At 40.8% G+C, this 20,990-nt stretch overlaps 1 protein-coding gene across 1 annotated transcript in view; it reads left to right on the forward strand.

The window, feature by feature from the left end:
* The window catches only part of ppp1r14c (protein phosphatase 1, regulatory (inhibitor) subunit 14C), a 30,443-nt gene extending 9,841 nt beyond the window's left edge, over positions 1 to 20,602 (forward strand). Inside the window, exons 4-6 of the mRNA XM_046060804.1 lie at positions 13,516 to 13,599; positions 14,591 to 14,623; positions 18,035 to 20,602. Of these exons, the coding sequence (XP_045916760.1) occupies positions 13,516 to 13,599; positions 14,591 to 14,623; positions 18,035 to 18,109 (192 nt within the window). The 3' untranslated portion in view covers positions 18,110 to 20,602. The remainder of the gene's footprint in view (positions 1 to 13,515; positions 13,600 to 14,590; positions 14,624 to 18,034) is intronic.
* Positions 20,603 to 20,990: the final 388 nt, after the last annotated feature.

Consider the following 20,990-nt stretch of genomic DNA (forward strand, 5'->3'; position numbering starts at 1 on the left):
GGGGGGGGGGGGGGGGGGGGGGGGGGGGGGGTGCTGATTTGGCTTTGCTGGTCTGGCTTAAAGGTCAGCCTCTGTATCAGTTTCATAAGAAAATCTGACACTAGAGAACATCACAGTGTGTTTGTGTGGGGGTGGTAGTTATGTGTGCTGATGCTGAAAGTAGTGGAGGGTTAACTAGTTAGGTGAGAATTTCTGTTTCCAATTTCTCATGTGCAAAATATGTCCTAGGTCTCATGAGAAGCAAAAGACCTAAAGTGTTCGCACACAATAACGGCAAGTTCAAAAAAGGCTAACTGATACATATACTGTACATTGTGAAAATAGACATGTGCAAAAAGGAAAACCTTGCTGTCCAGAGATTCAGTTCTCAAAAGAAACGAACAACAACACAAAAATGCTGTGTGCGCACACATGACCACACACCCACACTGATAACCATAGCAATTATGTATCTGGTATGTTACTGATTTAGTTTAAGGCATTGCCATAAGTAACTCAAAATCTTATTCCCTACACAGAGATCATCTTAAAAGGGAATAGTTTAACATTTACTATGCTTACGTCTTGCTGACAGTTTGATGAGAAGATTGATACCACTCCCCCTTTTACTGACTTGAACTGGCAACCCTCTAGTTCCTTAGCCAAGTCCTCACAGATTGAGCTACTGCCGCCCCTTACAGAGTCTCCTGATGGACAGATAGCTTTACCTGCTGCTGAAGTCATTTCTAACTGCTGCTAACGGGCTGCTGTTATCTAGTTAGCTCAGTTAGTTTTGCAGCTAATGGTCATATTAGCTGACTCTTCCCGCACCGGGAGCTTGGAGCACCGGGGGAGTGATATCACAGGAGCTTTAGACTTCCAGGATGAGGAGACTTTCAGGTCTGGTGCTGGAGGGACCCAGCAGGGAATGCTGGCGGGGAACGGCGCCGGAATAAGCATCAGAAATAGAGCCGGGCGAGCAGGCAACAGAACCACACTCAGCAGCAGCAAGATATTTACAAATCACAGATTTTTACTGCAATGCTATTTTTTCCCCTCTTCCTGTGTCTTGCTGTCATTCATTAAAATGTTTTTGTCCAACATTGGCTTTAATTTGCCTTGAGCTTCTGTCTCTCTCCTCCTCTCTCTCTTTTTCTCTCTCTCTCTCTCTGGGCGATAGGATAACAGAAGGTGAGTTCTGTCAGAGATGGATTCCCCTCTGCTCTCCTGGGATACATTGCCTCTATTCATTTAGCGGTTCGTAGGACAGAAAGGGGAGAGGAGAAAGAGGAGAGCACAGAGCGGAGGGGTGGCAGAAAGAGAGAGAGAGAACAGCCGAGGACCCAAGTTCTCCCAGTACAGCTCTTGATATTGTAGAGGCTTGGACTACAGCATCCTATTCTCTCCTTGTCATCTTCTGCTATTCTGCTGTCTGACAAAGCCATTGCTCACAATTGCATTACACTATAAGTCAGGCATTGTAGTGTTTTCTCCTTCCAGCTCCTTACAGTCATTACTTTTCCTCACTGGCTCTGCTTGTGATTATCAGCAACACTTTTATATATAATAACTTTGTATATAATAACAGTTTAGCTTATATCCATTACTGATGTAAAATAACAGTGAAGGAGCCTACATCTTGATTAGGGCAACATATAAATATATATATTAATATTCATTATTCATTAATATAGCGCTTATTTTCTTGATTAATTATTTGTTTGCTCTAAAAATGCCTGTATACATTTCCTAAAGCCTAAGGGGGTCGCCCATATTGTCCAACCAAAGGTCCTCAGATATTTGGTTAATTATCACATAAGACAAAGAAAAGAAGCAAATCCTCACATTTGAGAAGCTGGAACTAAATAATTAATTTAAAGTACTTTAAAGGTCCTCACCGTTTAAAGGATGTGTTGACAAAAAGTAAGTAGTAATTGTGTAATTTTCTTTTTTTTTTTTTCAGTTGCAGCATAATCCAAGTCCTTTGCACATCTACTTCACAAACCCTCCCCACTAACACACTCACTCATTCAGTTGCCCACTGTTACTTTTACTGAGACTGAACCAGGCTGTGTTGAAGTGCAGATTAATGCTGAGGTCAAGTCTAAGTGATTTAAAAGGCCAGATGTGTCCGCACAATGATGAGTCCTCAAACACCTCAAAAACCTAAACACAATCAATGAAGGCTGTTGAAAAAAAAAAGGCCTTTACTTGGTGTGTTTGTGTGAGAGAGAATAACACATCGACAGAGACTGACAGAGTGGTGTATCTGTTGACAGTTCTGCGGTTCTATGCATGTGTTGTCGGGGTGCACGCTGCAGAGGAAGGGGAGAGAGACACTGTAATGCCCTACTTTTTCATGGCTCAGCGTCAATAGGAACCCGCTCAATGAAGCTTATTCATGTGTACAAGCACAGACACTGCCGACAGCTATCTCTCTGCCCTCGGTCCTTGTGTCTGTGTGTGTTTGTGTGTGTTTATGCCTGTGTCCATGGGGTTTGTATGGATGTGTGTAACATGCTTTTTGGGTTGATGGTATTCCGCTGCTCTTTGGCAGATTTGGGGTGGCGAGTGCGGTCATGGGTACTTTTCCACGAATGGATGAGCATGAGCCCCTTGTACTCAATTGTAACACACACACACACACACACACACACACACACACACACACGGGTCAGTGTACATATTTGGAGCAAAGAGAACTGTAATACTAACTCTAACTAAGTCTTCTGCTCTCTTTCTCTCTGGATAATCATTACCACAATATGGGATGGGGTTGGTTAGTTTCCACACAGTTTTGTGTAGGAGTGCTGTCTTAAGCCTGTGTGTGTGTGTGTGTGTGTGTGCGCGCGCGCCATGGACAAAGGAATTTGGGTTCTGTTGCTGACCTCTCTTTCCCCTGGCATCAATGCTAACTTATAGGTCTTCTGTTTGAATTATTATCCCATCCTCCCCCCTGTTTCTCCTGTGACCTTGTCAATAACATTTCCCTTCTCTCGCCTTTCATGGTTTTCTTGCTGGGAAGGACAACGACCATGTATTATGAGAACCTCATAGGGGTACCAGAGGAGTAGTAGACAGTGCAATTCAAGCCAAGTCATTAGCAACGGTCAATAGGTTTAGGAATAGCATGCCAGGGGATAAACACACACACACAGAAGCATTGTGTTACCAGATATACTGTCTGTACACATACTGTAGATATACAGGTGTGATCAGGCAATATTCAGTGATCTAGGTTATTGTGCAGGTATATAAAGGTGTTTCTTCATCATTTCCCCATTTATTGGCCTATTCAAATGTGCATTTACGCTTTTATCCAAAGTGACTTACAATTGCTATACATGTCAGAGGTCGCACACCTCTAGAGCAACTTGGGGTTAATTGTCTTACTCAAGGACACAATGGTGGATGGGTCACAGTGGGGAATTGAACCCAGGTCTCTCACACCAAAGGCATGTGTCTTATCCATTGCACCATCACCTTTGACAGATGATGATGATGTGATTCAGTCCATCAGTGATGAACTGAACACATCGCACTCTGACTGATGGCAGGAAGGGGTCTTTGTCTATTTTTAACCAATTTGATGTGTATTACAATCGTCCAAAGGTCACAATTTTACAAAAAGTTAAGGGAGCAAATGGGAAAGAGTAGTGAGAGACGTGTGGGAATTAAATAAAAAACAGGAAGAAAAGTACATGCATGCATCATAAATTTGGAATCCAGAATAACCACCATCATTTCACTTATTATTACAGCCATGCTGACAGATCCACCCATTGGGAGATTTAGCCAGTCAATTGGGTGGTTTGCTTTAACGAGTGACCCTGATGTGTTTATGGATCTGGGGGGGGGGGAGGTCATTGTTGTGTCTGTTATCTGTGCTTTCGAAGCCAGACATTTATTTCTATCTGCCATTTAAATTGCATAGACACAAATAGATGTTTGCGTAGTGTCCGGGCACGTGTTGACACATTTCATGTAGCACCTGCAGACACATGCATCTGCCGCTAAACAAATCAGAGGTGCTGACAAGAAGGCCTTTTAGCGGGCATGATAGCCACCAGCTGTTGAAACAGTTATAAACACGCACGCAGCAGAAAGGTGTCAAATGTCCATCTCAGAAGCAAAGCCAAGTGCAAAGGCCACAATGGTGTTTTTTTGTCGTGTTGCTTCATCTTGCAGTCATTCTCTACACTTTTTTTCCTCCCTCCCAATCTCAACTTCTGACCCACCGGGACGCCCGCCTACCTGTTTTTTATCCTCCTCTGACTCCTCCTCTCTGTGATTTTCCCCTGAGCATTCTGTTACTCTGTCATCCCTTTGATGTTCACATACATGCAGTGTACAGAAACATTTAATGTATTAAAAAATAAAACACAATCAGTTTTATTACATCAACCAGAACAAAAGGAAAGAAAGATAACAAAAACAATGACGATAATATGTTGAAATGAAATGATTTAAGCAAGATTACGTCTTTTATTTCTTTTTCTTTTCCTGTTTCCTTTCCTCCCTGTCCTTTATGGTATCCCACTCTATTAACCCTGTATGCTATGTGTATGTCCTTAGCTGTGATACCGTAATGCTGCCATGGGGGGTTTGGATGTTCCTACCAACCCCAGGAAGGCATCAGGCATCAGGTATCAGTCTCTCTGCTGCATAGAAAAGAAAATAAAGGGTGAAAAATAAAAATATCCATGAAGAACAAAATGTCTGCAGGTTGTTAACTTCAATTATAGATCTTGCAAATATAGCCCCTCGAGCCCCAAGACATAGTCAAGTAAAAATATCTTGAAATGGCAAGGGCAATTGGCATTTATAGTCGAGTGACACATGTTCAATTTTAATAATTTAAATTTTTTAAACATGAACCACCAGTTTATATTTATGTTTGTTCAGTGAATTACTCTTCTTGTTTCAAATGCGATGTCAGCTGCCACCAGATGCAAATTGTGCAACCAGAGTTGCAAAAATGGAAAGCCGCTGAGAGCATGGAAGGAAGAGATGTTGACTTTTCACACTCACACACTGACTTTCTTGTCTTCCTATGACATCTCCTCCCATCCCAAGATGATCCAGTTCATCACTGTTTTCATTGTCAGCGGGCCGACACAATTTATAAACTGGCTGTGTACGAAGAGTGACTCACTCTCTATGGCTGGCACTGCAAAGAAGATGCAAAACACGTCGTCGTTCACACGTTTCTGTGACTGAGACAGAAGGAGATGAGGGGAAAGACTGGGAGAAGGAAGATCATAGTTTAGACTTTCAAAGTCAGTGGGGTGTGTTCATGTGGGCGTGTAGTTTACTTGTAAGTCTACCTTTGCATGTGCTAAATGTCTTCATATTTGGCAGTGATGGATCCAATGAGTGAGCAAGAATTTTTATTTAATAAATTTGTTAAAAAATAACCTATTCCTGGAAAGCTTAGCTGGAGTTTATCGCTGCTACATCACTGCTTATACTATACACAACAGAGGGGTTTCTAATTGCCTCTGAATTTGAATAAATCTATTAATTTGACTGGCTGACTTTGCTTTGCTGCTGAGAGCAGAGGTCCAAATAGACCCCAGCTGTCAATTCATTAGCCTCAGTGAGAAACTGTGTGCCTGGTAAATACAGTAAAATGAATCACCCTGAATCACAAAACTCTGAAATAGAGTCACAAGACAGATGCTGGTTGAATCCACAACAACACTTTGTCTGGGCTTTAAATCAGGATTTTAACCAAAGTGAGCATGAGGTGATTTCGAGCATTTGTGTATGTCAACAGCTGCTATAGGCGTGTAAGCTGTTAGAGGGCGGCTGCTGCTTCAATCGTTTTCTAAGGTGGATATGAGATGCCAGTTAGGAAGCATCTCAAATGTACTGGTTATGCAGCCCATATCAAACTGCATCTGAAGGCTGGGAGATTCCCCGCTTTTGTTACAGTATCGTGGCATCTCTGCTGTTTGCAGATGATGTTGTCTTTCTGGCTTTGATATACGTGATATTCACTGTGTTCTTGAGGAGTTTCCTGCTAAGTGTGATGTGATCAGTGTGTGTGATCATCAACATCTTTATAGGAGTATATATAATATATATATATATATATATATATATATATATATAGGTGTGCTTTGGCTATGTGTGTAGCTGCTGAAGCTACACCGTGTGGCTAACATGCACCTCCTCAAAATGTTGCCGTTACAGAGATACCACATGGAAGAATTGTGATTTGCCAGGTCTGGCTGCTTGTGCTCTTCCTCGAGTTTCCACTGCCTCTGGAGATTGTTGATAGTGAAGACAACATCAAGCAAGTTGAAGAAAGACTCAATAATCGTCTACTTTTCAGTAGCACACAATTTAGATAAGATGTCTCTCTGTCACAGTAGATGAAAGATCGTAAGCACGGCAATTGTTTCAGTTATGAGAGGTTAAGGCAAAATGGAAGTTCTTGGATGTAACTCCAGTTCTTACGTGCTTAGCTCATTGAACACTCTATTTCACAAGTAAAAAAGGATGTAAACACAGTTACGGTACTGTGAGAATACTGTCTGATATAATAAATGAAATCCAACACTTGCTGCTATAGGTCTCTACTGTGGAACTGCCATTAACCCCTTGCAGTCCTGTCCCTAGATTAAGTCTGATTTTGTGGCTTTCTCCCCAGAAAAGGTGTTCTTTCCTGTCCAGAGCAACTACCTCAAAAACAGGAGTTATTTTCTTACAATTATACCAGTGCCATCCAGGTGCAGTGACAAGGATGTGTGCATTATATCAAACTGTGGTGGTGTGGACAGGACTGAGCTACAAAAGCAAAGTTGGTCCAAATTTACACTTACAGACAGATATGTGGAAGCATTATTGTGGAGTACACTTTGCATGTCAGACAAGACATGGTCGGAACACTTAGCTGAACTTTGAGCTCACTTATTGAAGTTGTGAAGGAAAATGACATGGGGCTACTACAACCCTATTGTAGAGAAGCAACTACGCTGTGAGGGGTGAATGTATAATGAAGACATTTATGTCGTAATCAATTCCCAAAATTCAACCTTTGAGGATTAATTCCCCCTCCCAACCCTCTTTTTCTAGCAGTTCCCCTCTCTGATATAGGATGTCCTCTAGAGTACAGCTGAATCAGCGTGGGAAAGAGCTTTTGCTGCAGCAGCTAACTTTATCCAGTGAAGTCACATCATCCGGGCTGCATGGTTTCAGCAAATTGCCTCGCTGGAGGGGGAAGAGGGAGTTGCTTGGAGTCGGAGGAGGGAGGAAGGCAGGGATGGATGGAGGGAAGGGGAGCTGTGGAAACATTTCTTTCTAAGACTGCACCTCCTGCCGGTACTGTTCTGAGTATTTTTTTTTATTTCCTATGCATCCTGAAACATGGAAACCTTTATGGGAAGCCTGGCAAAGTCTCTGCCTCCATTTTTTATCAATTCTTCTGCCTTTGTCCTCTTGTTCACCTTGATCCTCAGGGCTTCTCAGCTGGTTTTTTTTGACTCGTCCCATCCTCACCCTCCCATTCTCCAGTGCACAGTAGCTTCTCCCTCTACCTCATCTCACACGGTCTCACAAGATAAATTCAACCCACCTTGAGCTCCTCCTCACTTTGATGTGACACAGCATGGCAGCGTAGAGAGAGGAAGAAAGCTGAGCTGTGAGGTTTTACAGTGTTGCACAATCCTCCTCTTCCTTCCCCTCTGCCTCATCATCACAGTGACCCACTTATCTGTGTGCTCCCCATCTCCATGCATCTCATTTTCTCCTCTTATGTATTCTAATTACTGCTCTCATGCGTACTTCTCTTCATTTCTTTTCACTTCCCAGTCTTTTTTCACCTCTTTATTACTGTCATCTCTGCACTGTCCCTAATTTAAGCATCTTTTATTATTTCATTCTTTGGCTCATTAAATCTTTCCTTCCTCCACTTTCTTTTCTTTTTCTCTCTCTTTAATGACTTTTGTCTTGTTTGCAATATCATCTGAACATTTTGCCATCTCCTTACTATTACAATTCACCTCCTTCTCTTCCTGTCCTACCATCTTTTTCTACTAATTCTGTCCCTCTGTTTTCTCTTTTCTCTCTCTAATCTTTATCACTTGCACACAGAGAAGTGATTAAAGAAGCGTGGGTGTTAGTATCTTATTTGCCGGATAACTTCTCCTTGAAACAAGATATGTGTGTGTGTGTGTGTGTGTGTGTGTGTGTGTGTGTGTGTGTGTGTGTGTGTGTGTGTGTGTGTGCTCAATAATATATAATTTATGTGTTGGATCTGTCAATGTCAGCCACATTCTGTGTGTATTACTGAGACACTCAGTTTCAATACATCATTACAGGCAGAGACTGAATGTTCCTGTGCTCTTTGCACCACTGGAACATAACCCCACTGTTTCTATCTATCTCTCTCTTGCTCACACACACACACTCTGAAAATGACCAGAGAGAAAATGAAAACTGACGGACAGTGGTGTCTTTTGCTAAGCCTCCATTTTCATTTGAAATTGATACTTAGAAATGACATTTTTTTTTGTCTTTCTGCTACAATAGCATTGAGCTGTTTTCTCACCAGCCAGCCAGAAATCCTTGATAATAGGAGTGTGAAATGCCTCTGTTAGCCATGAGGCCTTAGCTTGCTCTTCATAGTGGTTTGTTGAGAGTCTCTCCTCAAACAGACTTTATTTCTTGGATCAAAGTTCTACTGTGGTGTTTCAAGCACAAGTTAGCAGCTACCCAGCCATGATCTAATCATTACTGTAACTGTAGATTGTAGACTTCTGTGCATGACATACTTATATATATATATATATATATATATATATATATATATATATATTAAACCTAACATTATTTTATTTTATCATAACTGACCTTAGCAACAGCCCTTTAGCAATTATCTCCACAGGAAGTCTTAGCCGCTGTTCAATACAACTGGTAGTTCTAGTTGTCTGTTGTATGAGTAGGCTATGAATAGTAATAATCATGAATCACTTGGCCGAGTGAAGTGATTCCCTGTTGTAAGATATTTGACTCTTTGTTCGTGAAGAGCATTTAAATAGAGTCTGAATAGAGTTTGTGGTGAGTCACAGGGTCGGGCCGCTTACATTAGCTTTGATTCACTTCATCACAGACGAACCAGACTGAAAACGCTGCTGGCTGCTTAGCTGTTGGTGAAAACAAGTCTGACACACATGCACACACTTTCTCTGCACACAACAAACACACTGACTGGGCTGTTTCGCTCTCCGTTTCTCTCTCAAACTCTCTTTTGCTTGCTGGCTTCCCTACATAGTCAACTCAAAGTTGGCTTCATTCCAACAAACACTTTGCTACTTGTTATCACTCTTGCACACACTATCCTCTATGATACACACTAACTCTCTTTTCCTGTTTCCATCACTGTTTTTGTTTTTTGTATACGCAGACACACACATTTGCCCTCATCTGCACACAACTTTATAACTTCACCTTTCTGAACTGGTTGCTGACACATGCCTCTCCAACATGTTAAACCTTTATCCAATATAGCCTTGTCAATTCCATCATGCCTTAAATTGTGGGCTGATAGTGTCCCTCAACACCTTACTCAAAAATAAAGATTTTTCATCTGCATGCTAGCATTTTAAAGTATATTTCATTTATTGATTGCCACGTGTCCAAAACACAAGAAGAATTTGTATGTAGTTTGTTGTTCTCTTGTGCACTCGTATGCTGTCAGGTATACTAGGGTTGTTTCTTTATGATGTTTGTGTTGTTTCTGCTGTTTGAGATCACATTAAAGAATCATCTCCTGTTGGTACAAAGTGTAGTTGTACCTAGCTGTATCTCCCATAAAATATATATGTTTAGGATGGTTCTGTATGAGCTGTATGAATGCCTTTTCAACCTGTGCATCTATCCACTGTGAAATAATCAGCACAAAATAAGATCTTGTTTTGGCATTATTTTGAATGTATTCATGTGTGTCTTGCCTGGCCCTCATCTCCTGGCTTGTGCTCTGTCAATTTGTCACCCTTCCACTGCTGGCAAGATGGAAAATTATTTTCCCCCGTGGGGAATGGGTGTGACCTCAACTATTTTAAGCTCTTAATCACCGGCAGGACAACAACAAGTTCCATGTCTATCTGCATGTTAAGTGTGTGTGAGTGTTTCCATTCGGTACATTTATCACACTGTGGTACTTTCTCACAAGCTCCAAAGAGAGACAAAGCCCTGTGGTGAGCGTTTCTCTGCAGAAGATTGATGGCAAAAGTGCGTGTGTGTGTGTGTGTGAAGACACAGCTGCAGTCATGCTTCAGACACAGGCCATGCTTGCCCTATTCATCACCAATCACAGTGATGGATAGATCGACAGATAGATTGATTCACTGAGTCCATGTTCATAGATTGGTAGCTGCTGTCAGGTGTAAAAAAAAAAAGTCAACCTTTCATGAAGGAGCAACCGTCTTTTATGATGTGTTCTTGAAATTCTCGTTTGGATCCTTAATGGGTTTCATCTGTCCTAAGGGCATGAAACTTGCTCAACCTCATCTGTCAACCTTTCAGGACCTAATTTAAGAATAATGTTGCTTGGCCATTTAGAATTTTTCTGATAAGCCACCCAGATGGTAGGGGATTTTGGGAAATGGTAAATGGACTGTACTTGTATTGCGCCTTTCTAGTCTTCTGACCACTCAAAGCTTTACACTACATGTCACATTCACCCATTTATGCACATTCATACACTGATGGCAGAAGCTACCATGCAAGGTGCCAACTCATCAGATGACAGAAAATAATCATGCACGCACACTCACACACTGATGGCACAGCCATTGAGAGCAGTAATTACAGAAACAGTGATGTTGAACATAAAGGCTTTTTAAAAGCACTGAGGGCTCTGATAGGTTGGGAAAACCTACATTTTGTGCGTTTTAAGGCTTATTATTAATTATGATTATCAGAATGAACTAGTAAATCTAATCTTTAACCAAATACATTTAATATGTGATTTAAAGGTTGTCTTTACTATCATAATTATTTTAAGCCAGAAGTTGTAGAAATGGTATTTACTGCTATTCGACAGACATTAGCTATTAGAGACATCATAATGATTAGATTTTGCTATTTCCTTATTTATGTGGTATAACAAACTGACTTATTAAGACATTGCAGCATGTATTCTTCAAATACAGAAAACAGGTTATATCATTAGCTAGCCTAGACAAGTTTTTATTTTTCAAAAATTGCAATTATCTAGGCATAATAATGTTATGGTATAAGAGATGCCAGATTCTGGTCACTTCAACTCTGTTTTGACCATCTAAGATAACTTGTGCCTGTTTTGTTGAGCATGTTGTCCTGTTTGTTTATGCTTGTTCTGTGTATGTACATTGTAAGACCAGGGTTCAGATTCCTCATATGATTACAAACACCTGGCCAATAAAAGTGATTCTGATTCTGAAGTAGCTACTGCACTTCGTCTAAGGAACGTGGGGCTTTACATAAAAATGAACTCAGTTCAAAAACTGAGTTACTAATGCATTATATTCATCATGTCTTCCCCTATCTTTAACACTACGACCTCCCTTTCTCCGAACATCTCTGTCTATCCATCCAGTCATCTGTCTGCTCTTCAGTTTGAAATAACTCGTTTCTCCTCTGATGTTTTGGATTTGCATACATCCTGAGTCCTCTAGTTCCACAGCATACACACTTAAATACTAATAGATGACAGGCTTTGATATGTTCTGCCACATTCCCTCGTTTGTCAGCCTTTTTTTTTGGTTTCCTTAATGAGATGGGGATTTCAGAGCAAGACCCTCTCACTAAGACAGTAATACAGATTTCAGAGAAAGAAGTTGAAGGGCTCATCTGTAGAGAGACTGAGATGCTTAAAATGCTGAACAAATGCAAATGAGATATGTGCAAGCAAGGTATGAGTGTCACTGATGCCAAGTGGAATTTTTGACTATGCAAACAGACATGAGGTTAGGTCTATGTGTTTAAACATGTACATTTGTGGTGTTTTATATGTGTAATCACAGTTACAGTAATGATTTATATGAAAAATGTCAGTTGCACTAGGTAAAGTAATTCATCTGTAGTCATACTGTAAAACATAGAGCACATAATGTACCACACTTGCCGCTTGTCTTACATTTGATATTGTAATTTCAAAGGTATAATTGTGAGCTAATTCTATTCTGTGCACATAACGCACCCACGCAAAATTGAAATCACAGTGACTGAGCTTTAATGCTTAGAGCTAAAATCAAATCATCCTTCCATCCTCCATGTTCCCGAGTCTGAATACCAGTGCATGCTCCAGGCAAAAGTATATATGAGTTCTCTGAGAGGCTTAAATACACACATAAACACGCACACATACACAACATGTTTTATAACTGGAAACAGTTTTAATATTGTAGCATCCAGGGTCAAGGGAACAGGGGATCATCCTCCTATGTTACTGTCATGTCTAGAGAATATTGCACTGGGATGCAGTAGAAGGAGATGCTGAGTCACCAGACAAGAACACCAATATTTTTAAATCCTTGCTCTTGAAAGATCTTGGTTATGGCAAATAAATTATGCTAAGGTTCGGGAACTAAAACACTAGGTAAGGGTAGAAAAAGATTGTGGTTACAGTTAATAAAAAGGCAAACATAATTGCAGGTCTGCAATGGAACGCAAACTGCGGTCTTTTGCATGAAAGTCCTAATTGCTACATGTCCATTCATTCCACCTCAACCTCCACGCCCTCACTTTCCACCTTGTTACATAAAGGGCATACTACGTCCTGCCTTCACAATGAATGTGGCCATTGGATGTAAATCGTGAGGTACAAAATCATCCAATATAGATGTATTTCCTTGTGATACTGGCGTGGGACAGCAGCAGTAGAGTCCATTTTGCTTCAGTTATGCAGAATGTTGCTGGTGAGTAATAAAGCTGTTGGTAAAGAGCACCACCTGGATGAAGAAACTACACTTGTTTCTTTGGCTTTAATTCCCAGAAGGGAGAGTTTGGAAGATACATCATGTGGTAGCTGGGAGGGAAGGGTTGATCCTCCCTGCATGCCTCTTTTGCACAAGTCTTGTGGTGAAATAAAATGGACCAGAGGAACACAGGACCTTTGAAGTGGTGCTAAGCAAAATACAGTCTCTAAAAACCAAGCCACTAAATTGCCCGGCCCTGGCAGCGCAGCATTACTCAATGACATTTCCATATGATGTCTGCTCTTAAAAGGCAAATATATGTCCGGGCTGTTAGGAGCTTGAAGTGCAGAGACGTGGAAACCGCGTATTTTTTTGTGCTGAGGTGAAACAAAGGAACTGAAAGTGAGAGCAAGTGTGTTATTGGGGTTGGTTTTGGTGAGGGGTTAGTGTCTAAAAAAAGAAAAAGAATGTAAAAACATTGTGAAAATCATTCCAACACAATGATTCTTTAGTTTTCCATTTTAATTTCCTGTTTACCTCCTCTCCTCTTCCTGGTTTGCATGTCATTGTTATCTTTACACTCCTCTGTTTCAGCAACTCACTAACCAAGACTGTTTTTCTCTTTTAGGAGGAAGAGATGCCGGAGGTAGAGATAGACATAGATGACCTGTTGGAGGTCAACAGTGATGACGAGAGAGCCAGCAAACTGCAGGTATACCCCTGTGGCTGTGTGTGTGGCTGTCTTTACACCTACATATCTATTTTTAACAAACCCCGTTGTAATATACTGCACATGGATCAACGTATAGGTACCCACTTTCACAGTGTACATACTTCAGTCAGTAATTTCCATCAGCTCCAGACAACATCCCTGTATGTCTTGTTCCTTTCAGCTGTGGGTTATACCCTAAGAGTGTTCAGACACATCACTGTGTGTTATTCATAAGTTCAACTGCTGGGTCTTTTATGCAGTTTGTGTTTGTTCAACCCAAACAGCCAACAGATTGACTGTACAGACATTTGCTATAGCTAGCTAGCTTGCAATATACGCATGATTGTGTGTGGGTGTGGGGAGTGTGTTTGTGAGACAACTCAGCCTCTGACTGATCTCATAATTCACCAGGAACCACAGTCCTTTCTACCGTTTATGAAGTAGATTCGTAAAGTCTCAGTTTGACGCAACTGTGCGGTATCTAAATTTTGCTTCCTGACCACACCTTGAGAGCTAGACACCATGTTTTCTAAATGTGCTAAAGGAAAAGCATCGCTTTGTAGACAAACTTGTCACATGACTGCTTTGAGAAACTGGCATCACTGCCTTTTCTGCTGTATGTTGGATTTCTCCTTGTATTTTTCATAGTGCCGGTGCATTCAAAGACACTGTTGTTGTTTGATTCTGGCAGCCTGATGCTTAGCAATGATGACTTACATAACCGACATTGTCTGCCAGTCAGTTTGACCCTAGCTGTACGGAAAATATCTTGAAGTGACATGTTGTTGTCATGTTGTATTTGGACGGTTATTCACACAAACAAAATCCATACACCAACCACTGACAAAACTGACCCGAGGACATCAAAGTGTACCTTCATTTTACATTTCATCTTAGCAAATAAAAAATGAAAAGTCCATGAGATGTTGTGATTGAAGACAATGTCTGACTCAACAACCCACTCATTCCCCTTTTTTTGCCTTTTACACAGGAATCATTAACAGACTGCTACAAACCAACAGAGGTGAGTATGTTTAGTGTGTCCATTTTATTGGATAGCATCTAGCTATCCAATAAAATGCTCAATATCAATGACCTAGCAGCTTGTGTGTAGACGAACATTATTGATGTTCACATGCACTGTTCGATTTGCAGAGTATAGACCACTGTATGTTAAAGCATCATGTCCCAGATGAGTATGTTTAATGTATGGTGACACTCACACACATTTATTATCTATTTCCACAATAGAGACAAAGGTTAAAAGGACCATAAGCTAAAAACACACGTGCACGTGCGCACACACACACACACACACAAAAGACAGTGACACTGATGCTAAATTTGTTAAGTTAATAGATTTGACCTCCCCCTCCCCTCCCATTTCTGTATTTATGAGGGAAATAAAGAGTAGGCTGTAGGCTTACCAATTCCAAATAATAGCTGCATAATGACAAGACATCAAACTACTGTCATATTTTATAATTATAATAAAACTATCCTGCTCAGAACTGCCACTTCATTACATCATCATATTATTGTGACTTAATCTCAGATGTTTAGCAAAGTTTGCGGTGTTGCCAAAGTATTTCACTGTCTTTGCACACACATCACACACAGCGTCATTATTACCTTCACAGATACAGACAGACATGACTGCTTTTACAGTCAGTCATAGTAAGTATTCAATAGCGGGAAATGTAAAGGGCTGCAGCAGCTCACTCCAAAGAAGCTCAGTCACAGAGCCATAGCATTAGTGAGCTTCAAATGAGGCTTACCGTTCACAGTTTTTCTCGACTGTCCCTCAGGATTACAACATTAGTCCAACATCACCGAGCCTGCTAGCCACATTAGCCGCGCAATATGCTAACGCCAAGTTAGCTAGCCTTTAAAATAAACAGTAAAACAACACAAAACACGGCAACACTTACAGCTTCCAAGTTTCAATTAGGTCACATACAGCCCATGGCAATCCGTCCTTGAACCGTTACAGAGCTTGTTACGGTTGTGAAACTTTTGAAACACTAATTTATTAATTTAACACGCCCTGAAGTGTAAGGTATGAATATTGCGGTTATTGCTGTGCTTGTCATCCTCCGCGGTAGGCTTGACCAATAGCGCGGTATTTCAATTTTGTGGTTATTGCGACAGCCCCAGAATTTAAACCTTTGTGAATAGAGTAGCACAGATGCCATTTTGAACACAATCTCAAAAAGAAGGTATCACCTGGGGATTAACAGTAAAAAACAGAAGCAAAGGAGAGAAAAGGTGAATGCGGCAAAAGGTTGGGAGTGATGGAGGGAGGATGAAAGGAAGAATGAGAGCACTGTTAGAAAAGGGGACACTGTACAAAAGGTACAAAAAAACACGAGATGAAGTGAAAAAGTAAGCGATAGAAGACATTGCAAAGAAATAGGAAGAGGATTATGCATAGGAAAAGACAGCTAGGTGGAGAAAGACAAGTAAGAGTATAGGAGAGAGAGAAGGAGGAGATAGAGGCATCAGTAATTAGGTCATGAGCAGCGTCACCCATAATGAGGGATTCTATTCCAGCATATTCTCAATCACAGTCACACTTTCGTGGACCTCCTATCTATACCTCTCACTTAAATCCGAGATGCAGGTTTTCTTTGTCCTCCTTTCTTACCGACTTAGCTTTTTCATGTTCCAGTCATTTATTCATTTAGCAGATGCTATTATCCAAAGTTATATATGTCAGAGGTCGCACGCCTCTGGAGCAACTAGGGGTTAAGTGTCTTGCTTTGTTGGATATGTCACAGTGGGGAATTGAACCCTGGTCTCTCACACCAAAGGCATGTGTCTTATCGACGGCGCCAACACCACCCCGAAGGGCAATACCGCCATAACTAGAGTTTGTTCCGCCATGTTTGTTTTCCATCCCTATAGTATGACTATAGTGACTAGTATGACGAATTTGTTCTTCGTGCATTCAGCACAAATCAAGACATTTTTGAGTGAGCTTTGCTCAGTATACTGAGCTCTCCCTAAAGGTGCGTTCCCACCGAAAGCGAATCCACCGTTTTGGGCGGCTTGATTACATACATACTCAATGCAAAGACGCGAATTCGCTCCAGACAAATGCGAATGAGGCATTATCAGCGGTGAGACTGTCCAAACGTCACCGGCGGCTTCGGAGCGTTGTTTGGAGAGGACCAGGCGAGCGGTGTGATGACAATCCATTGGCCGACGGGGAGTTGCTAAAGAACGGGGAAGTGGACGGGGAGTAGCACTGACAGACATATGAATTCATATGTCTAACAAAACGGCATCATATTGTAGTTATTTCGGCATCAGTTTGATCCGTTTTTTGCAATTAAATCACAGCCAAGGGGTTAACTTTATGTTCATATAGCTGTAGTATCCGCGGGCTGTGTTTATTCGCTTAAAACGCCAAAAAAAAGTCCAGCGGCCAAACTCGCGCGAGTAAAGAGAGGCGAATATTAAATTCGCTTTTGGTGTGAACGCAGCTTTAGGGTTCTCCCATTCAGTTACCCATGGCACAAATAAACTCAATCTAATTCATTGGGTGTCTATTACCATGAAAAGCAGACCGTCACATTTGTTAATGCTGCATTAGATGTCAATATAAGACCATAAAACATACTGCCACTATGTGTCAGATTTTGTGTATGTGTCAATAGTTTGACATTTTGGGAAATACATGTATTTTTTCTTGTTGAGAGTTAAACGAGAAGATCGATACCACTCTTGTGTCTGTATACTAAATTTGAAGTTAAAACTAGCAGCCGGTTAACTTAGCTTAGCACAAAGACTGGAAACCTAGGGAAATGGCTAGTCTGGTTTAGTCTGAAGGTATCAACATCTGCCTAGCAGAACCTCTAAAGCTCATTATATTTTGTTTGTTAACACAAGCTGTGGTTTTACGAGGTCTATCTTCTGTATACTACTAGAACATGTAAATTAGTGAGCAAAAGAGGTGCTAGTTTGTTTTTTACACTGGACAGAGCCAGGCTACCAGTTTCCCCATGTTTCGAGTTTTATGCTAACTTTTATCCAGAGTCCTCATTGCGTGTCTAGGCAGAGCATCCAGGCCAGGCTGCACCTGAACACACACTGGGCACTTCTTCGTCTCGTTCTCCATGGAACCCACTCCAGGTCATGTGGGTCACGTGTCCGCTCTGCCTAGTCCAGAGACACTCTGGCAACGAAGAGCGGCCCTGGAGAAGAAGTGACAACGTTGCTGGCTGTTTACAAACCAACCGGAAGAAAAACAGACACAACAAGAGTTACACATAATGACAATAAAGCATAATGACAGTAAAGACCAATATAATAAAGCCTTTATGCTTGACTCAAACTGTTAACTCATAGTACTCCTCGTATGTGTGTGTGTGTGTATGTGCATGTGTGCATCGGTCTGTCTAACTCTCTCTCTTCTCTTGTCTCCCTACAGGACTTTGTCCGTGAGTTGCTGGGCAGGATAAGGGGAATGAGAAAACTCAGCGCGCCAACTAAGAAGGGCCTATAATGGCTGTAATGTCAACCATCAACCACTACGTCATCTCAGCTCCACGTACTTAACCCACTCAACATGGACTGTCATCACAAAAAAATAATGTATCTAAACATAACAGCATTAGTAACTATTCTGCAACCTGCAAACATGCACCACAAACTCCATGCATATAGCACTAGTCATTCATTTCACTATCACATAGAATAACAAGTGTATTATAATATCTGACTGTTGAGAGGTACTTAAGGAAGAGCCAACACGGTTCAATAGCATACAGCCACAATAAAATGTCCAGCCCTGGAACGTGCCAGAACTGCAACTGTGCTTTAACATGAATACCACCTAATTCCACATTTCAGAGCCATGTTACAAGCCCATGCTGTAATTCCAACAGCCATACTGACTAAAACACAAACAAATCTCAAAAAGGGAGGTGGTAAAAACACGTTTGTACCGCAGTAGGTGTGAAATTAGCTGTAGCACTATATAAACACAGTGCTTCATGATTTTGTCATTTTTTTACTGAGGTGTTTTGCTGTTAATTCTTTTTAAAAATGTACTGTATGTTGCCATTTATTGTTCATGTGATTGAAATGTGGTCTTCAACAGTTTTCGTCCTACTTTAAAGTCGACCTCCTTATCCTTACTCCGTCAGCACCTGCAAATATAAGGGAGCTCTGTAGTTTTATTTTAAGCACAAGGCGCTAATACATCAATTCTATGCTTTTGTGAGATTGAAACTCTAGGAAGATTGAAGGAACATTTTAGGAAACAAGGCTAAAATAGTGTGACGATTTTTGCTTTTTTACCCACTGTTCTAGTACACTTTTCACCACAGCAAAGGCATGATGGGTGTTGCAGTTCTCCGTATGAGACTGTAAAACCTGTATGATTGGCAGCCTTTCACTTATCATGTTATGTGGTTTTGTTCATTGCTCTCCCTCATCAGAATACATATCAGTTGGTCTTTTAGGTTGAAGCACAAAGCCCAAACATTGTAGTTGTTTCTCACACTCTGGTTCACGTAACTCTGCTAACTTGCCTCTCTAATAGTGGTTGATGTTGCCTTTAAGAATTTTCAGGACCAGTTCACCTTTTTCCTCAGCAATGAACCTTAACTACTGACAACCTAAAGGCAAAAACGGTCGAGAAAGAGAACCTGAGGGCAACTTGAAACTTTGACACTTAAACCTGTCAGGTCCTGTAAGGGAAGGTGTGCCAAAACTGAGAGTATTACATCATAAATGTCATATGTCATAGAGGCAGTTAGTGCGACACAGCATGTCCACAGAGATTGTTTAAGTTTGTGTAACGTCTTTGGTTGGGCGCAGAACTTCAAGATATTGTTAAGATGACTTTTCCAGGTTGCAGAAAATATGTTGTAATTGCAAAACTCTGGGTTTAAGAGGTGGATTTAGTTATTTATTGTTGTTAATGATCTTCTGCGCACCACCACACTCAAAAACCTGTAAGCTCTGGTACAATCATGACTCTTGTTATGGGGTTGGGCCCAGTTTCACTTCCGAGCAGTCAATCGTGAACCAACCGGAATGGAGCAGACCTGAACCTGCCAAGTGATGTATACCCTCAGCTGCCAAAGACAAAAGCAGGGCAATGTTTGATTTTAACATAAAACTTGCAAAGCACCCGTCTTGCATGCTAACAGCAGAGAAAAAACACTGATAAAGAGTATAGATATTATGAACTTATAAGCAAAAAATACTTTTTTGACATAGCTGCCATGTCTGACTTTGTAGAACTTTTTGTGTTGAACCAACGCGGCTGTCACGTTGGAGAGAATCCAGGAAAATTTTAAAAAATGGTGCTGTTTTTGATGTTCTTCCCAGGTTTTGGTTGTATAGGGCGCATTTTAACTGTTGATTGATGCCAGAGAAATGTGCCTGCAAGAAATGTATGTCTTCATTGCTGGGGTGCATACAGTCTAAAGTGGCATCCTCTTTGCATTTCTTTTTCTCAATCTGAACTGGGATGGATGGGTGTCACCACACTCAGCTAGCAACGGTCTATTTGTTTGAAAAAGATCACGCGTTTTCCGGATCAGTAAATTGGAAGGAAAAGTTGAAAAGGAAGCCATTACAGACAACAGAGATGCATCCAGGATTCATGCCGAGGTACTCCATAGGATTTTCTCTGTCAAGAAACAGTTCAGGGGCAATAGGCTGATATTTTATAATTTATGGGATTTCATGTGGAGAGTATTTTGAAAGTGTCCATACTAGAAAGCTTTATGTTTGCATGTGTTTTTAGAGTTGCATGTTGAGGGGAACATTTTGTTGGCCCAAAGGTTTTTATTTCACAAAGTAAGACACTTTTCCTTTTTATACCTTTTATTATTATTAAGACTAAAATATTCAGTTTTTCAGCTGCAGTTTTGTTTTTCTGTACATCCACAATAAGCGTTCTTGTTTTTAAAATGTAATGTGGCGTGTGGTTTGTTTTTGCTGATAATAAAAATGCAGAAGGACTCTGTACTATTTAAACAGATGTCTTCCCTGTGTATTGTTAAATTTTTTTATAGATAAAATGATGTGTGTGTTTGAGCTTTATTCAAACCAATCGTTTTACATTTTGGAAAATATGCTTATTTGCTTTATTACGGTAAGTTAGATGAGAAGAGCGATACCACTCTCATGTCTGTCAGGTATACAGCCAAATTAGAGCCAGCAGCTAGTTAGTTTAGCCTAGCATAAAAACTGGAACAGGGAAAACAGTTGACTCTGTCCAAACTATTAGCAACTCTAAATCTCACTAATTAACATCTTGTATCTTGTTTGTTTACAAAAATCTAATTGTAAAAAAGACAAGACAATGTTCCAGTCTTTTTGCTAAGCTAGGCTAACCGGCTTCTGGCTGTAGCCATATTAACAGGACA

The sequence above is a fragment of the Micropterus dolomieu genome, linkage group LG10 (assembly GCF_021292245.1).
Source record: "Micropterus dolomieu isolate WLL.071019.BEF.003 ecotype Adirondacks linkage group LG10, ASM2129224v1, whole genome shotgun sequence".
Taxonomy (NCBI): domain Eukaryota; kingdom Metazoa; phylum Chordata; class Actinopteri; order Centrarchiformes; family Centrarchidae; genus Micropterus; species Micropterus dolomieu.